Source organism: Oenanthe melanoleuca, chromosome 1 (assembly GCF_029582105.1).
Source record: "Oenanthe melanoleuca isolate GR-GAL-2019-014 chromosome 1, OMel1.0, whole genome shotgun sequence".
Lineage (NCBI taxonomy): Eukaryota > Metazoa > Chordata > Aves > Passeriformes > Muscicapidae > Oenanthe > Oenanthe melanoleuca.
This window is the reverse complement of record NC_079333.1, coordinates 6,448,456-6,475,725: the sequence shown is the minus strand read 5'-3', so window position 1 is coordinate 6,475,725 and position 27,270 is coordinate 6,448,456. Positions and strand designations below refer to the sequence as shown.

The following is a 27,270-nucleotide window of genomic DNA, read 5'->3' as shown; positions in this document are numbered from 1 at the left end:
AAGTTTATCTTCAAAGTTTTCCCTTTTTAAGTGTGCACTTTAATTCTGGAGAGAAATCAAGCATGCCCTAAAAAGAAAAAATGAAAACAGTAATACTGCAAATAAAGCACTCAGAATATCTAGTTTTTGAAAAAGAATCATTGAAAAAATGCAAGAATGTTCCATTGTTAGCTTCCCTAAAATTATATATTTGAATTAAATCCTGTGTTTCCTGCTTTAGAGAAAAAAGTAGTAACTGTTTAAGTCAGTTAGAAGGAAAACCACTGGGGAATGTATTTCCTACACCACTTTGTTGTGCCTCAGAGAGTGAAACATAAATATAAGACCTTTCTTATTCTGTCTTAGTAAGTTCTGTTTAGAAGAATTTCAAGTTGGGGGAGACAGCACTGCATTGATCCATGCAAATGAAAGTTTGTCTGGAACCCTCTCTTCAATTTTATTTGGGTCATTTACAGTATTACATAAAATGCTGATAATTTTTTAAAGTATTTAAGCCAGGAATAATAGCTAGATGAACCTTTAATTTCTTCTTTCACCTGTGGCTGTCAGGATTGCTTCCATCAAAGTTTTGCTCCTTTTCATATTTCACTGGAAACCTCTTGATCTCATTGCATTAGTTGTCTCCCTCCCTCAGTTAAATTCTTCATGTATTCCTATCTGATACTAATTTGCTCCTCTGGTTCAATGTATAGTCAAGAGAGTAATTTATTCATCTTCAACAGCACCACTGAAATCACAGAAGTACTTGATGCCCTGATTTATTAAGGCACTTGAGGTCAGTGCCTTAAGCATGTGCTAAAAATGAAGCAAATGCCACCCTGGCCTCCAAAGGATTAGTCACCTGCACAAGGGTTTGCAGGGTCTTTAAAAATATGAACCTGTGGAACAGATTTGCTACTGGTGTAAGGTTAGTGAAGCTGTTCTGGAAAGCTGATTGATGCTGAAAATAGTTTCAGTGAATTACAGAGTCTGCACTAAGCCTTTCCCTCTTTTTGTCTTGTTCCATGCTCTTACTTTGTGGTGTGTAAAAAAAAAAAAAAAAAAAAAAGCAAAAGTTAGAAAAATATTTCCATAATTTTAATTGTTCAGATGCCATTTAGGGTTCAACAGGACTATTGGCATCTCAATTAGAAACTATATTGTTGCAGCATTTTTTTGTTTGCTTGATTTGTGGGGTCATATTGTCATGCTCTTTCACATTTGCGTGACAACAGGACACCTGTGGTGTCCCTGCTTAGGAAAACAGCAAATGCAAATGGAATGAGACAAAATGTAGGTACCCTAGATTTGCAGGATAAAGTGGCTTGTATCAGGAAGATACAGAGAAAGAGACTATGAGGAAAAGTAGAAATTTTTCTACTCTCTCTGATTTTTTTTCCTTTCATTGTGACAATGAACTTTGTTTTTCTTCTTCCTAAGGAAAAAAATGTACTACATTTCTTTCTTTATCATCTTTTTTTGTTCCTTATAAAGATGCCCCTCTAAGTCAGTTGTTGACAATGAAAATATGATACTTGCAACCCAGGTGGCAATATTTTTTAAAAGTTAAAGATCTACTTCAAATGCTCTATTCAGCATAAATTCACAGTAGTTGTATTGAGTATCTCTTTGCAATTAAAACTATAAAACTAATTCAATCACATTGGACAGATTGCAGATTCTTCTGTAGTGCTTTTTGCAGATACTTGAAACATTCTCTTTGCAAATTCTGCTTAAGATTGTTATGGTTTAGGGGCAGCTTTATTGCATTTCAGAAATAATATCCTGTAAAATGTCTGTAACAAGGTATTTTATCTGAAAGCCTATTGTAGGTTTCTTATTATGAGTTTCAAGCTTCTGCAACAACAAAAGGGTTCTTATTCAAGTGTACACTATTGCATTCATTCCTCTAATAGCAGCATTCCATCATATCAGCCTAAAAATAGGCAAACAATTGCATGGAGTACTTGTTATTCATCCTCTATGGTTTTTGGGTTTTTTTATTATTTTGTTGTTAGATATCAGACTTTTGGATAGTCATATGGAGTATTTGCATTGAATACAGAAATAAAGAATTGTTTTCTCTTAGTGTACACATGCTTTCTATCTGTGTCTCCTAGGGATATAAAGAGTTACTGGTTTAGTTACATTGGTCATTTTTATTGCCTTCCTGAAGACAATGGAAGTTGCACAAGGTTCCATATGAAACTGTCTCCAAGTGTAAATTAAATCTGTGGTTTAATCTGTTGTAAATAGAGAAGAATGTACTCTTAGATAATAAATCTTTTTTGTGTATATCAACAAGTTGTCTATTTTTTTCTTCCTAGATACACCTTTAGTTAAAATCATTTCTTCCAATTCATGGCCTGAAGAAGGACAATCTATAATTTTGACTTGTGAATCCAAAGGAAAACCAGTGTAAGTGATTTAACAAGTAATATGTTTTTTGTTATTTTACTTATTCTGCTGTGACTGCAATCCTCAGCTGCAGAAATCTACTGGCTTTGTCTCCTCCTGGGGTGTAAAGTACTCTCTGGTATAGAAAACCCCTTGAAGCCTGTCTTCATTAAGTGTCTATAGAAGACTTGCCTTTTACTTTGTCATCTATTTTAGTTTTCAGGAAGAATTCCAGCTGTGAGATTTTTTTCTCCCAGTCAGACATATAAACCTGAAAGGTGTGCAAGTTTAATCTATCTCTGTTTACATCATTGAATTGATGATAGAGGAGAAAACATCTCATGAAAATCTTCCTACACCAACCAGCTTCAGAAAAAGTGTATTGAACTTTGGCTGCCATTTACAGGGGAATTTGAAGTTTAATTATATGTGCAAGCTGGCTGCCTGTTTCTACCAGGATTTGAAAAGGTGTAGCCTGCTTTAAGAATATAAATTGTTTTCCTTGGGTATTAACATCTTTGCTATAAATGTCTTTAAAGACAAATCTGCAGAGGTTAACCCTTGCACAGAATTTACTACTTAAATAGACTTGACTCTTGAAAACAGTGACTGCTCAGAGGAGCTGTTACACATTTACTCACAAATATATATATATAAATAATCCAATTGCTTAATATTAAGTTATTATGAAACAAGTTTCTTAAATATTGGCCTTCTGCTCAAAAGATCAATATATAGCATAGTGATGATACACAGACTTAGAATAGTCTTGAAAATGGTAATGGAATAATATTTTGAATCTAGAAAAGGTACAAATTGCATGACAAATATCATGTCACTTATGGCTGAATTTCTCCCTGGTGTAACTTTAGTGACTTCATGGAATTTTTTATGCAGGAGCCTGAAGTCAGAATTAGATCAAGTAAGGCATTTAAGTCCAAAATTTCTGTTTTGAAAAGCTTTTCTGAGTTATACCTGGTATAATTTAACCTCCACTGGTACTTTTTTTTTTTTTTTAATATTATGTGCCCGCAAAATTTTAAAGCAACTCCTCCATCCAGATCTTGACTGGGTGAGCACCTTCTCTGCTTGAGACAAAAACACTGGAAGTCCATCTAGTCTGACCTGTGTGCTTCTGATGTGTGTGTGTTTCTGAGAAAAAATACTTCTGTAGGTAGCACAAAAATCCATTGTCAACCATCTCTTGCTTTTATAGTGTACCTGAAGGAGAAGGAATTATCCTTTTATCTCATATCCCATGAGCATTCCCCTGAGTATGAACATGTAGAGTCTGTTTGCCCCTTATTTTCAAAATCTGCTGAAGGTGTGTAAGTGCTTAATTTTAGGAAAGAGGTCGGCACTGCTTGCCCTGAGTGCACCATTGGCTAGGTGATATTTAACATTTTCCTTATTTTAGTGTTTTTCTCATGACTTAACAGGTGAGACAGCTACATGGGGGGTGCTCTCTTTGGCTAACAGACTTGAGGCATTCTAGCCCCACTCAGCTCCTCACTCAACAGCAGGATCAGGGAAAGAATCAGAGGAGTAAAAGTGAGATACCTTGACATACACAATATTTTCTATTTGGTGCACATAATATTCTGGACATACTTTATACCATTAGGAGGTGCTAGTTAAAGCTTAGTAATTAAAAGAGAGCTTCAATTAAGGTGTTTACTCGTTTATTTTAAGTAAAGCTGTGTTCTGTCTTTAAAGGATTCAAATGCAAAACTTATATGTGGTTTTGAAAGGGGAGGAAAAAAAAATCTTCATACAACAGAGTTATCAAGACAGGAGATCTGTATGTGGTAGCCTTTGGGGCACAAATATTTTGCCAATAAATGCTCCTCTAATTGTCCAGGCCACAGGCCCTGCCAACATCAGCTGCTCTCTATTGCTCCATTAGGTCAGCTTTTCAGGGCACAGGGCCAGTAATGAACAGGCATCCTCCTGGGAGCAGTCTGCAGTGGCTTAGCATGAGGAACAGGAATTTCATGCTCCCAGGCACTGACACTGGCTGGGAGAGAGACAGGAATTGGAGAGGTTCACAGAGCCCAGATTTGTCAGTGTCACAAGGTAAGTGATGAGCTGTGGGCTCCATGGAGAGCTCAGGGCCAGCCATGGCCCTTACAGCACACTATGGGTTAATTTCTGTCTATGTGTCACACATACACCAGTCTCTCCTGGTTCCTGTAGAACCTGGAGGTGCATTTCTCTTGCATCCCTGAGTAATTTTCACAAGCTTTAAAATGAGATTTGAGGTGAGAACTGGGAAAGGGTGAAGCCAGGTGGTGGCATTGATGGTACTGATAGCTGCTGCTGAGTATTTCTTTCCTAACAGGGAAAAGCAGGATGAAGCTAAAGCTAGAATGTACTCACAGCATCTTGCAGCTCATCACCAAGCCCTTCCTGGAAGGGATTCTGTCTCTCAATCCATGTGCATCATCCTTACCCTGATTTTACCCTGAATTTTCCTTGCCCTGTATGTTTCCAATCTACAGCTCAGTCCTGAGGAAAAGCTCTTCTTAACTTACAGTCCTGTAGCAGGAAAAGGGAGGGAAGACTTGCTGAAACCAGCACCTCTGGGAGTTCAGCTGCACTCTGCATCTCCTGCTGAAAAGAGCATCCTCCAGAAATACAGCAGAGGGACAAAGAATAACTACAAAGAACTGTACAGGGGTTAAATCTGGGGCCCTGCTGAGGTTTCACAATTTAGGGTATAATATTTCTCTTGACCTGTCGTTAGCCATGACTTCAGACAGGAGGAAAAATGTCCACATTGGATGTGAGCAGCATCAGCTGTCACAGCCTGTGATTTGGGCTGGGATCCTCCCAGCCTCTGAGGTTTTCAGTTTCTGTGGAAAGGTTCATGTCACATTTGTGGTCTTGGTGCAGAGACCCCAGTGTTGGAACAGGGCTAAGGGGGAGAAGTTAGGGACATGGGAGAGGAAGATGGAAATGTGATTCAGTGAGGCAGCATAAGAGGGTGTAAAACAAATTGACACTAATTCTGTAACTGCTGTTTCACCTCTCTGCTCATCACTGGGAGGATGAGGATGACTCTGGCTCCAGCCAGACCCTGTGCTAATTTCTGTCACTTTGAGGCAGGAGTTGGAAATGAGCCTTTTTTGGGTAACCACTGTGTTAGTGCAGTGGAAGTGGGACAATACCAATAAAAAGAGCAGGTCAGGCTTTTCTGCCTGTTCTGTGATTGTTTTGCAGAGGCAAACCACGTGGATTTGATGAAATTCTGACCCAATTGTGTAGCACTTCAGGCACCAGCTCTAAGAAATAGCAGAAGAAGGCTGGTGTTTGGAATACTTTATGAATGAATCTATGACATTTTCAATTAAAATTGTCTGTTGATGTGAAGGAAAAAAGGAAATAGATTCATCAGTTCACCACAGATAAACATAACTTGCTCCAGGAATATACCCTATTATGTGTAATATTTTAAGGGAACTTGTGATATACCATTTCTGAGAACTTTGTCCAATTGATAAATGCCCAGTTTGTAGAACAAATTTAAGAGTTTTCTTTTGGAAAACTTTGAATAGGTGTATTTGTGTTAGAGTTGTCTTTCCTTTTGCAAGACTCAGTCACTGGTTTCTTCACCCTCTTTACAATTTTGATAATATTGACATCCAGGATTCTCTGCATAACTGAGGTCAAGACACTCTGTACTTTTTATCATTATTCAACATCATTCCTTTTTTTGAAGGTACAGTTTTGTAATTTAAAACCAAATTAAATCTCTTTCCAATTCTTAGCACTGTTTTCTTTTCCAGTGTTTTTGGCTGGATCCCTGGAGAGTTGTCAGTCTGTAACATTTTAATCAATGAGCTTGCCTAATATATCTTCAAAGTGTTGTTGAATCTTCTTAATTTATTTCTTCTTTTAGAATAATATAGTTTGACCAAGACTTTGTTTATTTTCCAAAGAAGGAAATGTAATTAAACTTCAGAAATCATAGACATCCTTTTTATGTAATGTCTAGACTTTTCTGAAATCATATTGCCTGACAGTATTTTGAGTATTTTAAAATAAACATGAGGTAGTTGTAAAAAATAGAAAAAGTAAAGAACAAAATGATCATTTACAGTCATCCATGCTTACAAAATTTTTTAAAAGCCAATGTTTTCTTATTGCCAGCTGTAACTTCTACACACTGTTGTGTCTTAATAATATAGTCAAATTACTCAAAACTGCCCCAAAAGTAAATTCAAAAACTGACCCATAATGAAAGAAAGGTTCAATATTTAATATTCTTAGTCAGTGCTCTCATCAAAGCATGCATGAAATATGAGAGTTTTCTAAGTCAGTGTCATTTCAGGAGAAAAGACATCAAAATATAATGGAATAATTAGGGCACAGGAAACAAAGAGAGAGTTAGCTGTCTCCTGTGTGCTTTAGAGAAATGTCTTTCCATTCCATGCAGCTCAGGGGAATCATAGTAGAGTTGGTTGACTAATATAAAGTGAGTATTTGGCCTTGTTTGAGATAAATAGGGAAGATTTTTATTTCAGAAAACTCACATAAGTATCTTTCATTAGAATAATATTATCAGTGATCTCATGAAAATTATAGAGAAAACTACAACCAAAAACAAACACTAATATGTACAGAGTAGTATAAAGTATGGACAAATAAACATTTTAATGTAAGGAAAGGTGTTCACTTTTAATAATGAGTGCACACCCAAGAGCCAGGCTTAGGCTATAAAGTCACTGTAAATTATGTGTTGGTATCTCCACACAGCACCCTGCACTCTCTAGCATCTGTTTAAAGAAAACTCCCTTGAGTGAGGCATTTTGCAAAGGCTGGTGGAAGCAAATGCTAGTGATAACAGGGAACACACACCACCCAGGGAATGAGAGTGGCTGACTCATTTGGGAAGGGCTCTAGGTGAGCCAGAGGAAAGCCAGTGAAGGGTTAACTCACATCCAGCCACCTGAGACCCTGCTGTCAAGCTGGCTCTAGTCAAACCTGCTGTTAGCCACAACTCCAGGCTCTTCTCAGCTCACATGTTGGGTTGCATGTCCTTGCTGGAGCTCCCTGCCTCCCATCAGTGATGTGTTCCCATCCCTGCAGGTCACAGAAGCTCCTCTGAGCAGTGGCTTCCCCTCAGAGGTGTCAGTGCAGCCAGGTTAATGCACAGCTCTGGGCTATTGATGGGTTAAACAGGACCCCTGAGGAAATCTGCTTTTAACCATCCCCTGAGTGGAGTGGTCCTTCAGCCCCATCAATGCTCCAGGCAGTTTTTCACCCATGGAGTGGCACAAACATCCAGGGGACAGTGGCATCCCAGCCTGGGTACAAGGAGTGCCATTGGAGACAGAGTAGACAACTTGTATTGTCTTCTTCACCTACAGATCCTGCCACCTCTGCAGAGTTTTCGCATGTTTGGTAGTTGAAAAAATTATAGAAACATTTATCTCATGAGTCATGTTGTCACAGGCTTAAGGATGAAAGTTATTGTAAAGAAAAGAGCAGAAAATCTCTTCCTTTTTCTGAATATTTGCCTTATTTTAAATTAATTTAAAGTGGAAAGACATCTGAACCTTAGGAAGGTATTTTGAGTAATACTAGGAGGGACACGTTTGAATTTCCTGATTTTTTTTTTTTTTTTTTTTATGATGAGAAATATGATAATGATTTTCTTCCTGAAAACTGTGGCAGAATATAACCTTTGAAGAGGATTTTTGACTCCTTCAGTGGAACAGTAATTATGAATGGTAGCTATGAATGATCTGCATTCCTTATTTGATGCATACCCTCAGAAGAGAGAATTAGAGTTCCTTCATACTGTTCATACAGGTTCTATTTTTAATTTCCCATAGTATCTGAGAACTTAGAAAATATTTAAATGTTTATTTTTACCACACCTTTGTATGATTAGATTATTCACTTGCCTCAAATTTACAGCTGGGAACTGAAGCAGCAAAAAGCCCTAAGTTTAGAATTGACAAATGTGTGTGTATATTTTATGTCTAACCTTGATCACAGTCCCTATTTTCCTAAGAGTATTTTGGAGTGACACAGCATCCTACTCAGGAGATAGCTCACACTTGGTTTGAGATGTAACAGTGAGTTCTTAACACACCCACAAACCTGTGCTCAAGAGTGAAATCAGAATTTAAGGCAGAAAATTGTGGAAACCCACTTGACATTCAGCCATTAATGTTTTGGTGTAAGCAGTTTACCAATATTGCTTTCAAATTGCATCCTAATGGCAGGTTTAGCCTCTGAGTCATTAGTCTAAGCCAGCCTCTTGTCCATGGACAATTTTTTCTGTCCTGCTTTGTTATGATGCACTTCTGGCTTCTCTGGCAGGTGGGATGGAGGTTCTGTATGAAATGATCTCTTTTCTACATAGATTTTATTCACTGCTATCTGGGTTTGTGTCATGAGTACCTAGCAGCCCAGAAAGGAATGTTGTATCAATCCTGCCTATATGAATTACCATAAAGAATCTGGAAAAGCATCCATGTTTCTGTGTTTATAAATTACCATGCAGAATGGACCCACAGCTCAAACTGAAAGCTCAGGGAGTATCAATAAATATTAATGGTTTGGAAAATTGGATTGATTTGTCCATATCCATGATGAAGTATTACTCTTGCAAAACATGAATGTGGCATCAAAGTATTTCTCCCTTAAGCTGCATTTATATCTGTATGTAAAAAATCCTGATTTTCTCTGGAAAAGACCATCCACAGGTGAAATCAGGTAGTGGGAAAAAAAAAAAAAAAAAAAAAAAAAAAAGGAGGGGGTACTGGAGTTTCAGATCTTTATGTTTAGATCTTTGTCCTAGCAGAAAGGTGGATGGTTGTGCATGTAACTAACCAGGGGCCTCCCTGGTGCTCTTTGCCTTGGTCCCAGAACTAGTGTTAGCTGAAATATCTGTATCTGATTTATGCTTCTGGATGCTCTGAGTTTGCAGTGAAGTTTCCAGGGACACATGTCACACACAGCTTTGGGCAAGGTTCTGTAAATATATGTTTGAATAAATGCCTACATGTATAGGACAGGGTATTGTATCTGTGGCTATAGACTTGGAGAAGGGTAAAAAACCCTCCCCACAGTTCTCAGCCCTGTGTTCCTTGTCACTGGGAACAGCTCTCAGGACAGCACAGGCTCTCCTAATCCTGTCTTTTGTCTTGCTCTCTGTCCATTCAAAGTTGTCTTTCTTTGAATTTGGCTTGTTCAGCAGTTAGATAGAGCTTGTCTTCTGCAAATACTGCTGGTATCTCTGTCCTGCCTGTCTCTTTGCCCTTGTTATAGTTTCTTGAAATGTTCTTACTCTGCCTTTTCTTTTTTTTAAACATTGCTTTTTCATCTCTGTATCTTTATCCCATTTAGGCTGTCTGTATGGCTTTTTTCTGTTTGGAGAAGTGTGAGCTTCTATTTCTCCAAAAGAAATTTACTCTGTTTGAGCAAGTGATTGTTAGCTCAAACCCATCCTCCTGTTAGTTTGATCTGATGTGATATATCCCATGTCAGCTGATGTTAATCTGAAACTCTGTTTCCTGTGGTTATTGTCAACCACAGAGAAATGTTGACCAATTTTTAGATTATTTTAATTTTGAAGTTCATGCTAATGATATCTCCTGCCTTGATTTAGTGTGCATCTATTATATTTAATGAGTGCTCATTTCCAGGCAAATGTTCTAAAACCTTATGAAGAATATCATATGAATTGTAGGAAAAGATCCACCTGGTGAAACATTCCAGAGAGGTATTTTGTCTTTGGAGGTAAAAGACAATTATTTTAAAGGATTATGTAAATATTCAGTTTGAGACTTTCTACACCAGTGTTTTATTGACATTACACCTCCACTGTAGAATTATGCCATGATATAGTAGATAACATATTATGAAGCAGGTAACACTTTTGCTGAGATACAATATGTATATTCAAATTTCAGTTTGTATTAAGCATCCTGTCCTTCTGCAAGCTTGTATCTTCTTTTCACAGCTGGGACATTCTACCCTTTTTTGTAATTTTTCTTTTCCCAAGTATTTTGCAGAAAGCAGGGAAATTGGTGTTATAAAAAAGTGTGACACAGAAAGAAGCAGGTGGGAGCATTAGTGGCTGTCTGAAAATTACACTTTACAATAAACCCTCCTGCAGTGCTTAAGAACTTCCCCTTTAGTGTTCTGTAAAATGATCACATTGCCTAATAGGCTCAATTCAATAATTGCCTTTCCTCTTTTTTAAGCATCCCTTTTTTGCAGTGTTTACCCATAAAAGTGCAAAAAGTACAGTATGAAAAACAACTGCACACAGCATTTTTAGTGCTCATTAAATCCATTTTGCATGTGTATGGCTTTTGAAATAATTCTTTTCCTTGCTCTCAGGTGGAAACACATGCTAAAATAAAAAAGGCCTGTGGAATAGCACAATAGATAAAATTGAAATACAGAGTTGGTAATTCTAGACAGCAAGTTAAAACATGAGGAAAGTTTTGGGAGAGGATGTGATGTTTGGCCTTTTAAATACTTGACTTTCTGCAGACAAGTGTTTGGCTACAGTTACACCTAAAATTACAGAGCTTTTGAATCAGCTGCTAGCAGTAGAACACAAAAAGGCACATTAGTGTAAATGAGATTTACACACCAGTGTAAATCATACTGATTATGTTTCACAGCTCAGGAATATGTTATGTGGAACACCCAGTGTCACAGGGAGCACCAGCTCATTGAATATTTGCATTTTTACCCCACATTTACACCAGCACAATATGTATGTGGTGTAAGCTAGCAGGCTAAAACATTTCCTTCTAGAGGAGCTTAACACTGCTCTGTGGATGAGCATAATCTCAGAAAAAAATGGAGAAGACAAGATAAATGGGGCTGTGGTTCTGGCAGGCATGGCAGTAAACAGGTAAGAGAAGTAATAGATTATATTAATTTATTATTAGTGTAACAAATTATTCATTGTTTTGCTGAGGTAGTCTGTGACCTGGCATTGCAAGGAAGATCTTGGAGATTTCTCAGACCTGAGTTTGGCTGGTTAAAAATGAAATTTCCATATCCATACTATTCTAAGCACCACAGTAAACCATTTCCAAAATTTACATTATTTAAGAGCTGAGGACAGACTGAGTCTGAGATTTGCAGTCTTGTACAGGAGAATGCTGCTCCAGAGCATTTTCCCTGCTCCTGCACCTGGATCACCTCTTCCCATTGTTTTGGTTATTCCTGCTTAGGAACACTGGGTTGGTCACTTTTTAGATGGAATTGTAAAGATTTACCAAGGATTAAAAAGTATTGGTGTCTCTGGGGGAGGGTGGGAGGGAGGTAAGTAGGAGACAGATCAGTATTTCTACTTACTATTGCTTTTTGATTAGGATTTTGTTGGGTTTTTTTGGGGGGGAGAGATGTTTTCTTTTTACTTTCTCTTGCTCTCAAATATCCCTAACCTACCTTTCTACCTTGTACACACAATTTCTAGAATCTTCCTAGAATCAGACTGGGAGCTCTCAGCACCATCTTCATTCAGCTCATTCTTTAAAAAGTATTTATTTGCTGTTTGCACCTAGAGGCAAAAAAAGTCAAGTCTGGGCAATTATGTGGTAATCAACATCAAAAAGGGAAACTACATAAAAATGAAGAATCTTGTTTAAAAAAAGGAGTTATATGGGGAAACTAAGAGAATTAAATCTTTCCATGCAGCCTGAGGATTATGTTAGAAAAATAGAGAACCAGAGGGTCAATACATATCACCTTGCAGAATCCCTTGAGAAGAAGTTGGTGAGACTAAACAGAAGAAAAAAATCAAAGTAATAAAAAGGGTAAAGGTATAATTTGAAAAGCTGGAGTTGTTTTCCAAAGGAAAGAGAAGACCTTGGCAGATTAAATATAAAAATTCAGTAAGCCAAACCAACAAGAAAAGCAGGAGGAAAAACAAAAAAAGTATTTAAGGAATAGCTAGAAAAGAAACTTGAAAATAGAAGGGTTTTTAAATTAAATAATGGAAAGTTTGTCAGTACATTTTTTAAGATCAATGAAAATCAAGGTTTAAAGGAAGCCAGATGAATGTGCTACATCCATGTTTTCTGTGGCAGAGGAAACTGGGTCCATTCCAGACTGATCCCCTCTTTTCCCAGGTGCTCACCAGCAAGATTTAAATGGACTGTGGAGGTGGTTGTGGAACAGACAGGGAAAATGAGCAGTAGGGAGTCAGCAGGACCAGAAGGTTTTACTCCAGCATTCAAAGGGAATTCAAGGATAGATCAATGAATTATAAACTGTGACAGGAAATGCTTAACACCACCTGGCTAGGTCAGGGCAACAGAGCTTCAGGAGAGATCCCAGAATCTGTACAACTGACATCTCAAATACTAAAATTTAAAAAAAGGACTAGAATTAACAGACATCTGAATAAGGCAAAGTTTCATGAGGTTGGAATTCCTTTGGGGGAAAAGCCTATTTTATAAACATTTTATACACAATCCTTGAAGGACACAGAAAATACACTTTGTGGTGGCCTGTTTGGTAGATAAGGGAAACATTGGAGCTGTTTCCAAAATTGTAAATGGCACAGAGGTAGTTGTTAAAGATTGCTAGTTCATTCTCTCTACTAATAGAAATGTTTGACAGTAAGTTAAAGTAATAAGAACCAGCTTTTTTGCCAAGGAAGGACATAATTTTTCATAAAATGACTGGTAAACTTTGGGAATTTGTTGTCAATGGATATGACAGATGGTGAAAATTCACAGTAATTCAAGGGAAAACTGCCTAGGCTCATGAAAAGGCAAGTCCTTAAGGTATACAGAGTATTTTTAACCTGTGCTTGGTATCAGAAATGCCTGAGATCTGTGCTTGGCCTGTTCCCTAGACATCTGCTTATCCCTGGTGCTGGAGATAAGGGACTGGGCTACTGAACTTTTTGTCTGACTCAGTCCAGCTGTTCCTTTGCTGCTGAGCATTGAGCAGAGGCTGCTGTGGCTTGCTGGGACTAGATGCTAATGGAGCTGGATCCCATGGAGAGCTTGAGGATATCTCCTTTACAGTGCTAAAATTATTACCATGAAGGCACTAATGAATAATTTTCTGTGTGAGAGAAGTTTGTGGGAACTAAAGCACTCCCCTGTCTGGAGATAATAACACATTTGGGAAAAGAAAACAAACTTCTCTAAGTAAATAACGTTTGTCTCTTTTTCCCTTTATTGTATTACCATTTCAGAAGTTATTTTTAGATACAAAAGAAATTGACACAAACCATGGTATAGAACTTAGCTCTGAAATAAAAATACCTATAACTTCACAGTGTATTATTGTTATATTATCTTGAAAGCATAAAAAAAAATTATTATTCATTATGATTCAATACAGTGTGCTTCAACTTGCTCAAAAAAGCAATCAGCTTTTTTTGACACTGATGAAAAAATAACTGAGCTACAAAAATTTTATGGTGTATTTTCATTCCCTAGGTGCTCCTATTAACTATTGTATATAGCAACATATATTTACTTGCTAAGAAGACACAATTCAGATCTTAGAAATATCAGTTATTAATGGTTTCTTATCTGGTGAAAACAGGAGACTTTGCTTCATCTCCCAAACTTCATGATGTTCTTACATGCATTGAAAGTCAAGAAGTGCATACCTTGGTTAATGAGGGTTGGTACTGAAATCCTTGCTTGTCATCTGAGATGCAGCACTGGTGCTTTCATCAGCTCTCTGGGTGTTGTCACTGCTCCTCAAGTGCAGGAAGGAGTTTTAGTTTAATGAGGCTTCTCCTTGACTGTCTTACATCAACAGCAAATGATTTCAAACAAGTGGAATTTGGACAAGCAAATAAACTGTGAATGAGATTTTCAACTGTTTACTTAATGGAAAAAGTGGAAATGAATCAGACACTCTTCATTTTCCTCTTTGATTTTCATGCCAGCAAGCATTTGACCTTAACTCAGAACATGCAGCTGGCGTTTCTTAGATGGGATTTCTCAGCTTATTGTAATAACAGAGACAAAGTTTCTTGTGAATATTGGGACACAGTGTAGGCAAGTTCAAAACATTGCAAATTAGGCATGTGAACATCCATCAGTGTAGCAGCCTGAAATATCTAAGCAGTTGAAAATCAGGATTTATCAAAGGGGGAAAAAAACCCTCATAAGAGTATTTGCTCATTAATTTCATGATATATCCTTCAGACCTCTGGAATTGAGGATATGACCAACAGACATAATGGAAAAGGAATTGAAAATGTGGGGTGACAGCAGTTACAGCCTGATTCTTGTTTCTTGCAGTCCCAGCCATTATCTCTGTGTGGCACTTCAGCATGTCCTATGTCTATCCTAAGAAAATGCACTTTTCCTAATCCTGTAACATGAAAATGTGAAGCATTTAAAATCAGTGGTGCTGAAGCTCTTTCTGCTATTTTTTTCTCTCTTATTTCTGTTAGATCAGTATTTTCCTCAGTGCTTGCTCCCCTGGCTGGGGATGCAGCATGCTTGTAAACTGGTGTGAAGGAACAGGTTTGAAGATGTGCCAGATGAGATGTTATTTTCCTCTGTTCTATGGCATGCACAGTAACTAAGGTCTGCACATCCTGTCATTATGCTTTACTGCAGCTTTCCTATCCCCAGCAGTACTTCCTTAAAATTAGGAACATAGTTCCTGGTTAATCCCAGTAATTTTCAGCAGCCATTCTGATGCAACCACTTGAGCACCATATTATCTTAATGCTGCTGAAATTTTCCTGTCTTTGAAATACATTTTTTACAGATATTGTCCATTTACTCCATGGCAGTTTCCATCATCCTTTGTTCTTATAGTCATGCCTTACTTACAACTGATGAAAAAGGAATAATATACTAATTTCTCAATAGCTCTTGAAGGTTAAGAAGGAACCAACAAGGTGTAAACAGCAGCATAGGAAGCCCAAAGATTTAGCTGTTTGAATACTGACTACATAATTAGAAACATATGGAGCTAGAATTACAGTGAAACCAGGCCATTAAGATTTCAATATTTAATCAATAATTTTTCATGTGAATGAAATTGTTACATGGCATTTATCATTTCAGCTGTACTCTGACAGGAAAGAAAAAGCCTTTAGGAGCAGCAGTAAAATATTTAAGGAAGGTGTGACAATTATTTTTTAATATTCACTTATCTGCATAGTTTCTCCTCTCTTCCCATAACTGCCCTTACCTAAGAATTAGGTCTTAGTTTATGAGACTGAAAGGAAAAAAGGGATTTATCTTTGGAGTTTGCACATCAATATTGGCATCCATCCCAAGCAGAACAGGGGAAGGGCATGTATTATTAACCTGCTCCAGTGCTGACCCAAAGTACTTTCAGCTCCAGAATTTCAAGGAAGTTTTCAGGGCATCATTGTTTTCCTGCCAGTGGCCCTCACTTCTCTCCCTGTGTGAGGCTGCCTGGCCATCAGTTTGGGACTTGGCTCTGCTGGATTCCCATTCCCTGGAGGAGGGGGCAGCTTCACAGCCCTGCTCTGCCTTCCCCTGCTGCAGCAATAAGGGACACTCACCTTCTAGAGGTCTCTATCCCTAAAATAAAGTCTGGTGCTTTTTTCTGATTACTGATAGGTTTTCAGGTGTGTCTTACCCATTGCTGTGAAAGCTGCTGCAGGGCAGATAATGCATTGTGCATCCCCCTGAGCAGCTGCACCATTGTGGATCTGCCCATATCACTCCTTCAGTACAAGAATTCTGATACAAAGCCAGAGTCCTTGCTGCTTTATAGGAATTGGAAAACACCTTATCTCATCTGTGGCCAACCTGCAGATATTTCCTGTGAAGTGTTGCCTTCTGCTTTGTCCTTGAGCTATTGCCAATTAGCTTACAGTGGCTCTCACTCTTGTGAGGTCTCTGTTCCCCAGAAAGTGAGACAGGATATATGACAGAAGATTGTTTAATGTGGTTTGGATTTTTTTTTTTTTTTTTTCCTCTTTCCTGCTGCTGTATAGGCTTGCACCTCTCCTCCTGCCTTTTTAGCCTCAGGAATCTTTTTGAAAGGCATGTTATACTTCTGTGGAGGACTTTTCTTTTTTTCCTGGTTAAAATTTAAAAGGAATATAAATTATTTATAAACAGGTGACATGAAATGAACGGTATAGCCACACATGCCATTGTTTTTTAAAGACAAGGTTTCAAAGCAGACTTCTGTTGGTAAACTGTAGAGGTTATAATGTTTCCTCTGAACTTAAGATGTTTTGAGCCTCAGAATTTAAAATACATATGAAAAAGTGTGGTTATTAGATAGCTACTAAAAGTGTTCAAAAATACTTGGCATTTTTATTTGAACTACTAAAAATGCATTAAAATGTTCAGGTTTTTTTCCAGATTTATTGAAAAAAAAAAAAAAAAGTCAGTGGCTGTTCCCTGACCTGATGGTGTATTTAGAGGAGGTTTACCTTTCTTCTTTATGGTATACATAAGTTTAGCAGTATTCTTCAGTTCATTTGCTTCTAAGAGGTGGCCTGGCCTTGAAAATTTGGAAATGTGGCAACCTCTTCCTCCTCCATTTTTTTGTTTCTAAATTCTAATAAGTGATGGGAGGCATAAATGAATTAGTTGAGCAAATTTTCCTATTCATGGATACAGCTGCTTGCCTGGTGCAGAAATGTCTGGAGGAGTAATAAAGGAGTAGAAATGCCCAATCTATTGTCTGGGAAGTTGGTCAGATTCAGAGAAAGCAAAAAAAATGGAGGGGGGAAGAAATGAGGCACCAGAAGCTGGAAAGCAGGTGCAGTGTATGACAAATGTGGGAGAGATTTGTGTGAAATGGGGTAGCAGAAGGACAAGTTTTAGAATGGCAATTCCTCTCTGTGGCACCTTCCTCACAAACTTTTGCTGAGTTTGGTTTTTTTCCTCTTTAAACAATCTTTTTGTCCATTTCTAGCCTCCCTGCTGCTTACAATAGTAGAATACAAGGGATATTTCTGAGGCAATTCACTGATAAGTTGTCTTCTGATTTCACATAAATTCTCTTGTTGAACTGTCTCATGACTATGAGAAAGCCATTCCCCAAAATGTTATTCACAGCAGGGTTTTTATACTTCTCTGAGAAGATTGTGAATAATACTGGAATTAGAAGCTTCACATATATATATATATATATATATGTATATATATAGACACATATATATGTGGATTAGGCACTTTTCAGAATATTAGTCTGATATTGCCTTGTCTTCTTGAAAATGACTAACAAAGGAAATGGGTTTTTTGGGGGTTTTTTTTGGGGTGGAGGGGGTACATGGTATGCAGAAAGGGGAAAACTAGAGGTAAGTAGTTTCAAAGAAGTTACATTTATAATGGCTTGATGATCAATTGGGAAAATCTCTCCAGACAGAGAGCAGCAGCATTGCACAGTTGTGTTAAAGCCTTAAGTGAAAGGGTCTCCTAGACTTTAAGGGTACTAAAATGGATTATCAGCCTGATGAGAGGAAATATTAAAAAAAAAAAAAAAAAAAAAAAGAGAATTAATGTAGAAACAGAGCAGTCAACTTCCCACAGGCAAAGGTTTTAGACCTGAAAGGAACCTTAATACCAGTTGCAAGGAAATATTAGAGTGTAGATAGGAGGAAGTGTGAATATGAAAAATTACTCTTTTACCCTCTAACAAGATATATTTTGTTTCTTTGGGTAGAAGAATAAATATCTTTGCTTTGGAAAGACTTTTTATTCACTTTAATCAGTTGCTGTCACAGTGTGCTGAGGGATAAGGACTTTGAGCTGTAAGTTTAGTCTCTCATATCAGCATGGTTAGCACCTGTAATGCAGCCAGGGTGAGAGGACTGCCAGAATTATCCAAGGAAAGACACAGGCAGGGAGGTCTGTCACCCAAGTGTGTTGTGATGAACAAAGCAAAAGCTTTTTCTGTCTAGGACAAAAGGTAAGGAATGAAAGGTGTTTGCTTTTTAGCTGGCTTGGTTTCTTTGCTTGCTTGCTTTCCTTTTCTGCTTTTCCTTTTTTTTTTTTTTTTTTTTTTTTTTTTTTATTTTTTTAGTGTTCTATTTTTTCCTGTAAATGATGAATATTAGCACCATTTGAGTTGGATTTTTTTACCTCTTTGTTTATTATTTATGCACCTTTTTCAATGACATACTACACTGCAGCTCTCTTCAACACTTTTTGTTGTTCCTGTTGTCTTTACAGCTGTAAATTCTTGTCAAATCTTTATGGTATAAAATGTTGAAATCTATATTTAGTAGACACCTCATTTTTTAACATATTTTGGTAATTTCATTCTTGATAATTTAAAAAGCATTAGTATAGAACATTAGAAATATTTTTAGGCTACATTATGTCTGCTGAGATGCTTAAAAGAAAAAAGTAGAAGCAAATATAATAATAGTCACCTCAGATGTTTAAAGTTTCTTTCTGAAAAAACAGGAGAACTTTGTGAAAACTACTTTGGATATTCTTTACTAATTCTTCTGGGGAGAAAAAGACTGTGAAGGTTATTCAGGTTTTGCAGAACTAGAAAATCAGAGAGAGTTCTTATCTCATAAAATAAAATCCATCTATCCAAGCCTTTTATGAAAGGCTAGAGACTGTGGATATTGATGTTTTTGATAGATGAAATGCTCCCAAACCAGCTCATCCCAATATGACTCCTCAGACTGAGACTTTATATAAACAAGAGGTTCCCCCAGGGTTTAGACTTTCAAGTGGATGATTAACAGATAAAGCTAAAAATCCAGTTTCTTGATACAAAGGAACTATAAGTTTCAAATTAATGAAGCAATCATTCCCTTGGACGACTTTTAACATTGCACCAGGTTTTCAACAAGAAACACCCTGATAAATCTTGTGCTGCCTTTTCCATTACTCATTTGGGCATATCCACTAGATGATGTTTTTTATGGACTTCAGAGAACACCAGTGTGCCCCTGTTTGGAGAAGTAAAAGGTGTTGTTGGAGAGGACTCTAATCAAAATAATGAATTTACTTCTATCTTAGTGTTCCTCAAATTCTCATTCTTCTTCCATCTTTATTTTTACCCTCATTGACTACAAAATTTTGAAAGGATGCTTAGATACCCAGTTGGATGACAGCAGTGAGGCTGGACATGTAAAAAGGTGACATTAGGGTTTTGTTTCCCTGTTTTCCATTAGTCAGGGGGTTTTTTGAATGTGATTTTATGGAAATGAAAAAGATAACAATGGGTCAATAAGTTTTCCAAGTGTTGTTTACTAAGGACTCAGTGAAGAAAATCTTTGTAAATTACATTTTTGTACACAAAAATTAGAAAAGGGCAAAGAAAATGCATAGAGCTTTGAAGTTTCAAGTGAAAATGGATTGAATTGCCTAAATTCACTTTGTTCATAAAGAAAACATAATGAAAGAGATATATGTATAATTTTTAAATGAAGGTAAGTTAACTAGTATATTTAAATATAAAGATATCACTAGAGAGGCAGATTATGAGAAAGCACTGAAACATCACTGTCCTTGGGTTAAGGGTGAAGAAAGGGACAGAACATTGCCACTTTTGTCTTAAAATAAAATATTCCTATGTAATTTCAAAGGCCTCAGCTGAAAAAAAAATAATGCAGACAAATATAATTATTGACTTTCATGTTATGTAAACACTTGTTGAAAAGATAAGGCAGTTCCTAAGTGTTCTTTTCTAATCAAGCATGTGGTCTTCAATTTATTTTTTCCCCTACATATTTCAGTTTGCCTTCATCTTTCTCTCTGACTTGTTTTGAAAGAGAAGCTTTTCTACTCTCAAGCAGAAAATAGTTTTACCATTTCTTTGTCCATTTACTTGTAAGAAAAGTACAATATGAAACATGAATCATTGTGGAACTTCACACCAGTGTTTTATACCTTCATTTCAATCCTGTTTGGTTCTGACTGGAAAAGAATACCAGATTTTGTTGGTTCTATGTCAGGTTTTGAGGCTACCATGAAGGCAGTTAACAAACTCAGATTTCTACACTAAAAACCAGTTTCTTTTTTAAGGCTTTCACTAAATGCAGAAATAGAAGGTGCTGTTTGTACAAATATCCCTGTTTTTTCTGGTTCACATAGGAATTGACAGCATTATGGCAACTCATTAATATTAAAAAAAAAAAAAAGCTTAAATTTTGCAATGTTAGAGACAAATGCAATAGAGAAAAATGTGCAATATTAGGAGTGTACATAGTTGTCAGGTGTTTTAGCATGTCCAACCTAAGTATCCCTTTCAAATACTGGACAAGAACCTCTGTCTGCACTTGTGGGCAGGTTTCAGTGTGGGGAATTCACAGTTGTCTGTGCCTTGAGACAGAGAAGGAAAGCTGTTCCAGTGTTTCAGCTTTGGGCAATGGAGGTACTAAGGAATTATGAAAGAATACCCAATGTGCTCTAAAGTTAAGATTCCTTTGCCCCCTTTTTTTGTTTTGTTTTTCTTTTTTTTTCTTTTTTTTCTTTTTTTTTTTCCCTGCTGATAATGTTAGAAAGAATCAAATTCTAACAAACAGAGAAAAAGGAGGAGAAACAACAAGGTCATAATAGGAAGGAGTGTTAGTTACCATGTCCTGCAATATTCATTGCCACTTTTAGGAGATTAATGAAAGACAGCTAAAAGTAAATACTAAAAAAGTAAAAAACAAGCCCAAAAACAAGCAAACAAAAAGAACCAAAAAACCCCACCAAATCCCTCAATTTCATCCCATATTTATTACTGTATTCTAAAACCCTAAATTCCAAACTCTTTACAATACAAAATTACACACTTTTAGTCAAACTACATAACAAGAATTCTATTACTCAAATTCAAAAAGCTTCTCCAGAACCTCAAATCAAAACCAATACTCTTTTAAAAGCCAATATCAAAAACCATAAAAAATTCAAAATTCCTAAACTTCAAAACTCCAACACGTGGCAGGTAGGAGCTTCCAGAATTAGTTGCTACAGGAGGTTGAGTTGATGGGCATCACGAGCAGATTCCAAAAGATATTAGAGGAATTCATAGGCACAGGTCTAAACAATAAGTGGATAGAAAGGAGAAGGAAAGATGTGGCCTGCAGGAGCCCTGACAGGATGGTTGTGGCTGCTGGCAGAGTGCAGCAGGAATGGGCAGCAGAAAATGGATGTATTCCCATGTTTCTCTAAACCAGCCACCCCCTGTTGCTGACCACAGCAGTGATGGGTGCATGAGCATGTCTCCTGCCCTTAGCTCACTTCTGCCTAACCAGTGAATTGTTTTGACCTAGTGTCTCAAAGCTTCCAGGCAGTGCAGGCAGGATTTGATGCTGTGGCTGTGACAGAACTGCTGCTTTAGGCATCAGGATGTGCTGGCAATGGCCCTGCTGCCAAAACACAGCACAGGATGCTGAATAGCCACCCCTGGTTAGCAGCTTCCCCAGCTCCCAGAGAATGCAGGTCTGCCCCTCTCTAAGCCCTGGCTTTTCTCCACACATCATTTTACAGCCACAGCTAAGTGCTCTGTAAGTCTAGAGTTGGTGTATTACAATGTGACAGAGCTCCCTGAATAATTTATATCTGCAGCTCCATTTCATACTTATTTGTTATCCCATAGGTTTTCCCCTAGGATATGCCATCTAGATTCAATTTAAAAGCTAAGTTCCATAAATTACCACTGCACAGAAGTTGCTTTAACACACCGTTTATGCAGGTAATGGTGCACATTGTAGCACAAGTGTTTCAGAGTCCCCACTCCTGGGATTGCAGATCCACAGTAAACTGGTAAATGGGAAACAATGAAGAGTTGGCCAGAAAATTGAACAAATCCACCTTAACATATCAGGCAAATCACACCTTAATGCTGGGAGCTCTGCAGGGCAGTGTTTCTACAGCAGCATGCACATCTGGATTCCCTGCTTGCATTAAACAGAAAAGAAAGTGTGTGCATTGTCTATCATGTGTGAGTGGATACCAGCCCATGAAAATGAACTTAGGAAGAGCATTAGACATATTTATGATAAGGCATAAACAAGGCCCATCACACCATCAGTTCTTAATCCTTGCTTTTATTCTTTGAGCATATGAAAAAATCAAAACTGCAGAGAATAGCCAGTCTAAGTACTAAGTCTGGCAGCATTTTAACAGAGTGTCATCCAAAATATTACTAAAATGTGTCTAAATCTATTGTATTTCAGAATAAATATTTTTTCTTTAAAGAATAATTTGAATTTTATAGATATGCTTTTCAGAAAAATTCCCTCTGTTTACATGTGCTGCCTAACTCAAAAGAAAATCATGTCATTACAGCTATTAGAGCTATTTTTCTGTTTATGAGGCCACATTTTGGCTAAATGTTTTTCCTTAAGTATTTGGGTTTAATTCTTTTTCTTAACACTTGTTATATCTAATAGGCTTTAAACACCTGAAATTAAGTGTTTCTTGAGTATAGCTAGTGACTAACCTGGCAACTGCTAATTTTATAATAGTGTATATTATATTTTGGTTAATTACTGAGTTGTACAACTGGCATGTTTGGATAGAGATTGGTATGTGGCTTACACTGCACAAAGCTACAGGCAAGGCAGCATTGAACCCCCAGGCTGTGAATATCCTGCTGAAGTGAGTGGAGTGAAAGAGCCTGAGATGCTCTGTTTGCTCATTATATAGACAAGATTCAGTAAAACCTTTCATTCCCAGTTACAGGCCTGTCTTTTGGTGACTTCCTTCAGGTAAATTTGAAAGTATATCTAGTTCCATGCAAGGGCTGCATGGCAGTAATAAATGCATCCTGCTGTCTGCTAGGCAGATCTCCTGGGCTGTGGAGATCCTTGAGAGTCTCTAGGAAGGATTTGGGTGTGCCTTGCCAGTGGGAAGATGTGTGTGAACCTCCAGGGCTGCCAGTTCCCTTCTCTGTGCAGCCCTTACCTTGCCCGGGGCTTATCCCTGCCAGGGCATTGCCTTTGGCCTCTTTGATGTGAAGCATCAGGCAAAAGAGGAGAAGTTTCACCAAGAGCAGGAAATCCAGGATTTCAAGTTAAATCTTACATTGCTTGTGGTAACGTGTGAAACAAAGAATTATTTAAGGGAAGGATGAAAAAAGTTGGAAAAGGGGATGGGCTGTGACAATGCAGCAAGAGAAACAAGTTTAGGTTGTGTGTAACACATGATTCTTTGGGGCTGATAGACCTGGCTCAGGAAAAATACTCAGTGCACTCAAGTTCACTCCAGAATATGAATGGCCTAAGTATTTTAAGAATCCACTTACAAACCACTTACACCAACATCATCCTATCTGTGGGCCCTGAAACCTCACAAGAACTATTTTTTTTTAATTTAGGAAACTTCTTGGCCTATTGCAGTACCATTCTGCTCCCTTTTTTGTTTATATAATTTCTTATTTTTCTGCTTGCTCTTTTACTTTCTTTACATCCAGAGTGGCAAGGTTGTAACAGTGACAGTTCATTAGATCCAGTAATTCAAATATTCTTGGGGTGGTAGGTGACTGTTCATAAGTTGCTGATGTGCATGTTGCATGTTGCATGTTTCCCCTGTCTAAATAAATGCCTTGCTTTGACCCAACAGGCCAGAACCAGTACTGTGGACAAAGGATGGTGGAGAACTACCAGATCCAGAGAGAATGGTTGTCAATGGCAGGGTTCTAAGCATCAGCTTCCTAAACAAAACAGACAATGGCACGTACCGGTGTGAAGCAAAAAATCCTATTGGCAGAAACAGCACAGAATATGTCCTGATAGTACATGGTGAGTGTGCTCTCCTTACTGCATTCTATGCATGTTTGACTTTTCTGGTTGATAAAATCAGGTGCTTGTGATCATTATGGAAAGAACAGCAAGAAATTTGGAAGTGTAGTTGCACTTTTATTGATGCTATTGTCTAGCTGTGGGGTGTGTGTTGTCTTTCTTTTATTGGCATGCCTCTCTTCTTACACTTTAAACAAAATATATTCACTTATACTGTGAACTTTTTGCTAAGCAAGCACCTGTAGAAATATTTTGCAGTGTGTGGGTTTCATAAATACTTGCCTCAGGCCCAGCTGTTCAGAAAAAGCTGGTTGCAAAAGGATATATGAAGAGAAATATCATGCAGATGTGTTCTTGAGGGTTTTCTGCTTAGCTTTTTATAGACCAGCAAAGACAGGACAATGGATACTTCACACAAGTTACAGCCTGCTACTGAGAAAATTCAGCACATATAGGTTAGCTGATATCACCTGGATCATCATTACAGTCAGACCTCAGAACTGTGTCACATCCTGAATGCATTGTACTACTTCCAGTAAAATGGAAAAATAGGAAGGCTCACGTTAAATTGGAGTTGTTGGGTTTTTTCCCTGTAATAAATTAGGCAACAATATGTGTCATGTGAAAAAACCCGCTGCCTTCTACATTGATCATAAAATAGACTGATATAACTCAGTTGTAGGGGTAACTATAATATAAAATTAGCATTTTCCTTTAATACAGCCTGGCAATTTGGATCTAGGAGTCTCAAAACATGATGTACCTGTGATGTTATCACAGGTAATTCCTGGAAGGTTATGATTTCCATAATTTTAATTTTAATGTAAGAGAATACAGAGGCAGAACCTCCACTTTAATTCATGATGGTACTTTTTTCCCCTCTATTTTTTTAAAGGCAATTTCTTATGACTATGAAAAAAATGAAATGAAAAAAAATCCAATGCAAATTTTAGTCTTTAAATAGACAAGAGAGTTATGTAGATTTTATTTGCTCACAATGAACTCAGTTACAACAAGTATACATTTCCTGAGTGGTTGTAAGGTATCAGAAAGTATTTTCACTACAAGTTTACTTGCCTCTAGGTATTTGGCAGAAAACTTCTAGTAAGTGCTGCTTTCAGTAATGAGATATTTATTGGCACAGTTGATGAAATGTCATTTATCAAAAGAAACACTTAGGTTACTTTTCATTTTTCTTCAAGTTCACCATTAGTTTATGTAGGATTAGTGGCACAAAAAAGGAGAGATCTTTGCGTGAGGAGCACAGAGCCTGTACTGCTGCGTGAGTATTTCTGTGTTAAAGGCAAGCAGAAAAACTAAACCCTCTAACCTCTATTTACATTGGCTGCTGCAAGAAGAGGAAAAGAAAAAATGTCTTTTGCATCCCAGGGGTGATGGTGTGGTGGTTGTTGGCTGCAGGCACAAAGTGCTCTGCCTTTGATGAGGTAATGGCTTCTGCACTTACCATATGCTGAAACTTCTGTCATTTGTGTTTTCTGCCCAATTTATTTGTGTGATTACTTCTGAAAATATGGCCTTTTATCATGGGGGATCTTTTTTTCCATCAGCAGTGACTTTGCAATAGAACTCTATCAAAGAATATTTCCCCATTGCCACTCCTGCACAGTGGTGTGTCCCGTGTTGATCTGATTATCTTACATCAACTTCCTGGCAGTCTGTAAAATCACTCATTATCAGGGAGGCATTCTGTTATGTTTGGCAGCACATTAGGCATGTTATCAGCTTTAGCTTGCTCATGGCTGACCTTTCCTGTTATGAGTACCTGAGTTTTCCTAATTGCATTTCTGCAATTCCAGCGCTGGAACTAGAGAAGGTAAATGTCAGGTGCTTCCCAGGTTTCTGAAACAATCAGAGTTCTGTGACAGAGCATGAGATGATGTTTAGTACTTAACAACTTACTGGGGTTCAGAGTTGTAAGGTTTATTTTAAGTACAAAGGAGACTGACACAATTATTTTTTCAAGTGTAGCACAATCAGTTGTATAGATAAATTTGAGCAGTCTTACCCCTTCTTTAGCTCATTATATTCATGAAGGTCTCTAGTGAACCATATTCCTCCTAAAATTACACAGTATTTTCTCTCTCTCTCTCTGGGGGCTAGAAAACCTACTTTTTATCATTTTCTGAGATGCATCCTTCTATTTAATAGAGGTGTATATATTTTTTTATCTTCCTAAATATATCTGGAAGCATCCTTTGATTTCTCATCCCTTCCCCTGTGTTTAACGTGTTGATGTAATTTTTTCCTTACTCCTCTGTTAGAGCTCATTAATCATATGACTTCTTACCTTGAATATCAGGTTTCTAAGACAAGGTACATGCCAAATTTTCCACATGAGCTTGTGTGAGGAAGCAGGGGACATCAGTGGAAGGCATCCTCTGCAGAGGCAGGGAAGGGCAACATGATTCACAGCTTTCCTTTTCTAATATGCACTATAATTTCCATACATTTTATTCCTTTCTTTTTTCACTTCAACAGATTTTTATCTCTTTCTGTGTTAATAGTGTAAGAGCTTTTTCTGCTTCTCTCCTTTTTTTTATCCCCTCCTAAGAATTCCCCCTCTCAGTGATACTGAATCTACTAATTCTCCCAATTTTTAAGTTATCTTCCTAACTCAGAGAAGATTTAGGTAGCTTTAGTGTGTGGAGAAGATTGGCTAAAAATGGAAAATATAGCTTATCATAATTAGAGATTAGGTGTAAGCAAAGCATTTATACATATTAATTATACAAACCAAGCAAAGAGTGTCTCATGCCTCTAACTGGACCAACCTAAACACAAAATTATATAGAAGTGTTTTTTTTCTACTGGGAGTGGTGATGATGAGGTAATACTGTTTTGATGTTAAGTGATGGCAGAGAAAATAAATATTGCTTTAAGCAGATGAATGGAAATCTGTCCAATACAATTAGTATCTGACAACATAAAAATTATTTTTAGATTTTTTTTTTTATATAATTAAAGAAACCTGACTTCAGAGAAATTGAATCTATTTGAACAAGGTTAAAGGCTCGGGCTATTAAATATGCTCATGCTGCTTTGCTGAATCAATGTGACTGCTAATTTCATTTTTCTTAGCATTTATTGTTAATAATAAATGTCAAAAAGTACTCTGGGAAGCAGGAAGGATGATACAAAGTCAGAGTTTATAACAAGAGCAGAAAGGCAAGACATGTAGTTTGCTCAAACATTTGTTTCATGCAGTAACAAAGGCA

General features: G+C 37.4%; 1 protein-coding gene across 4 annotated transcripts in view; it reads left to right on the top strand.

Moving 5' to 3' along the window:
- The window catches only part of CADM2 (cell adhesion molecule 2), a 548,264-nt gene that overhangs the window by 464,226 nt on the left and 56,768 nt on the right, over positions 1–27,270 (top strand). For all 4 annotated transcript variants that reach the window (XM_056493497.1, XM_056493489.1, XM_056493471.1 and 1 more), the window contains 2 exons: positions 2,307–2,397; positions 23,856–24,034. In XM_056493497.1, the coding sequence (XP_056349472.1) occupies positions 2,307–2,397; positions 23,856–24,034 (270 nt within the window). The remainder of the gene's footprint in view (positions 1–2,306; positions 2,398–23,855; positions 24,035–27,270) is intronic.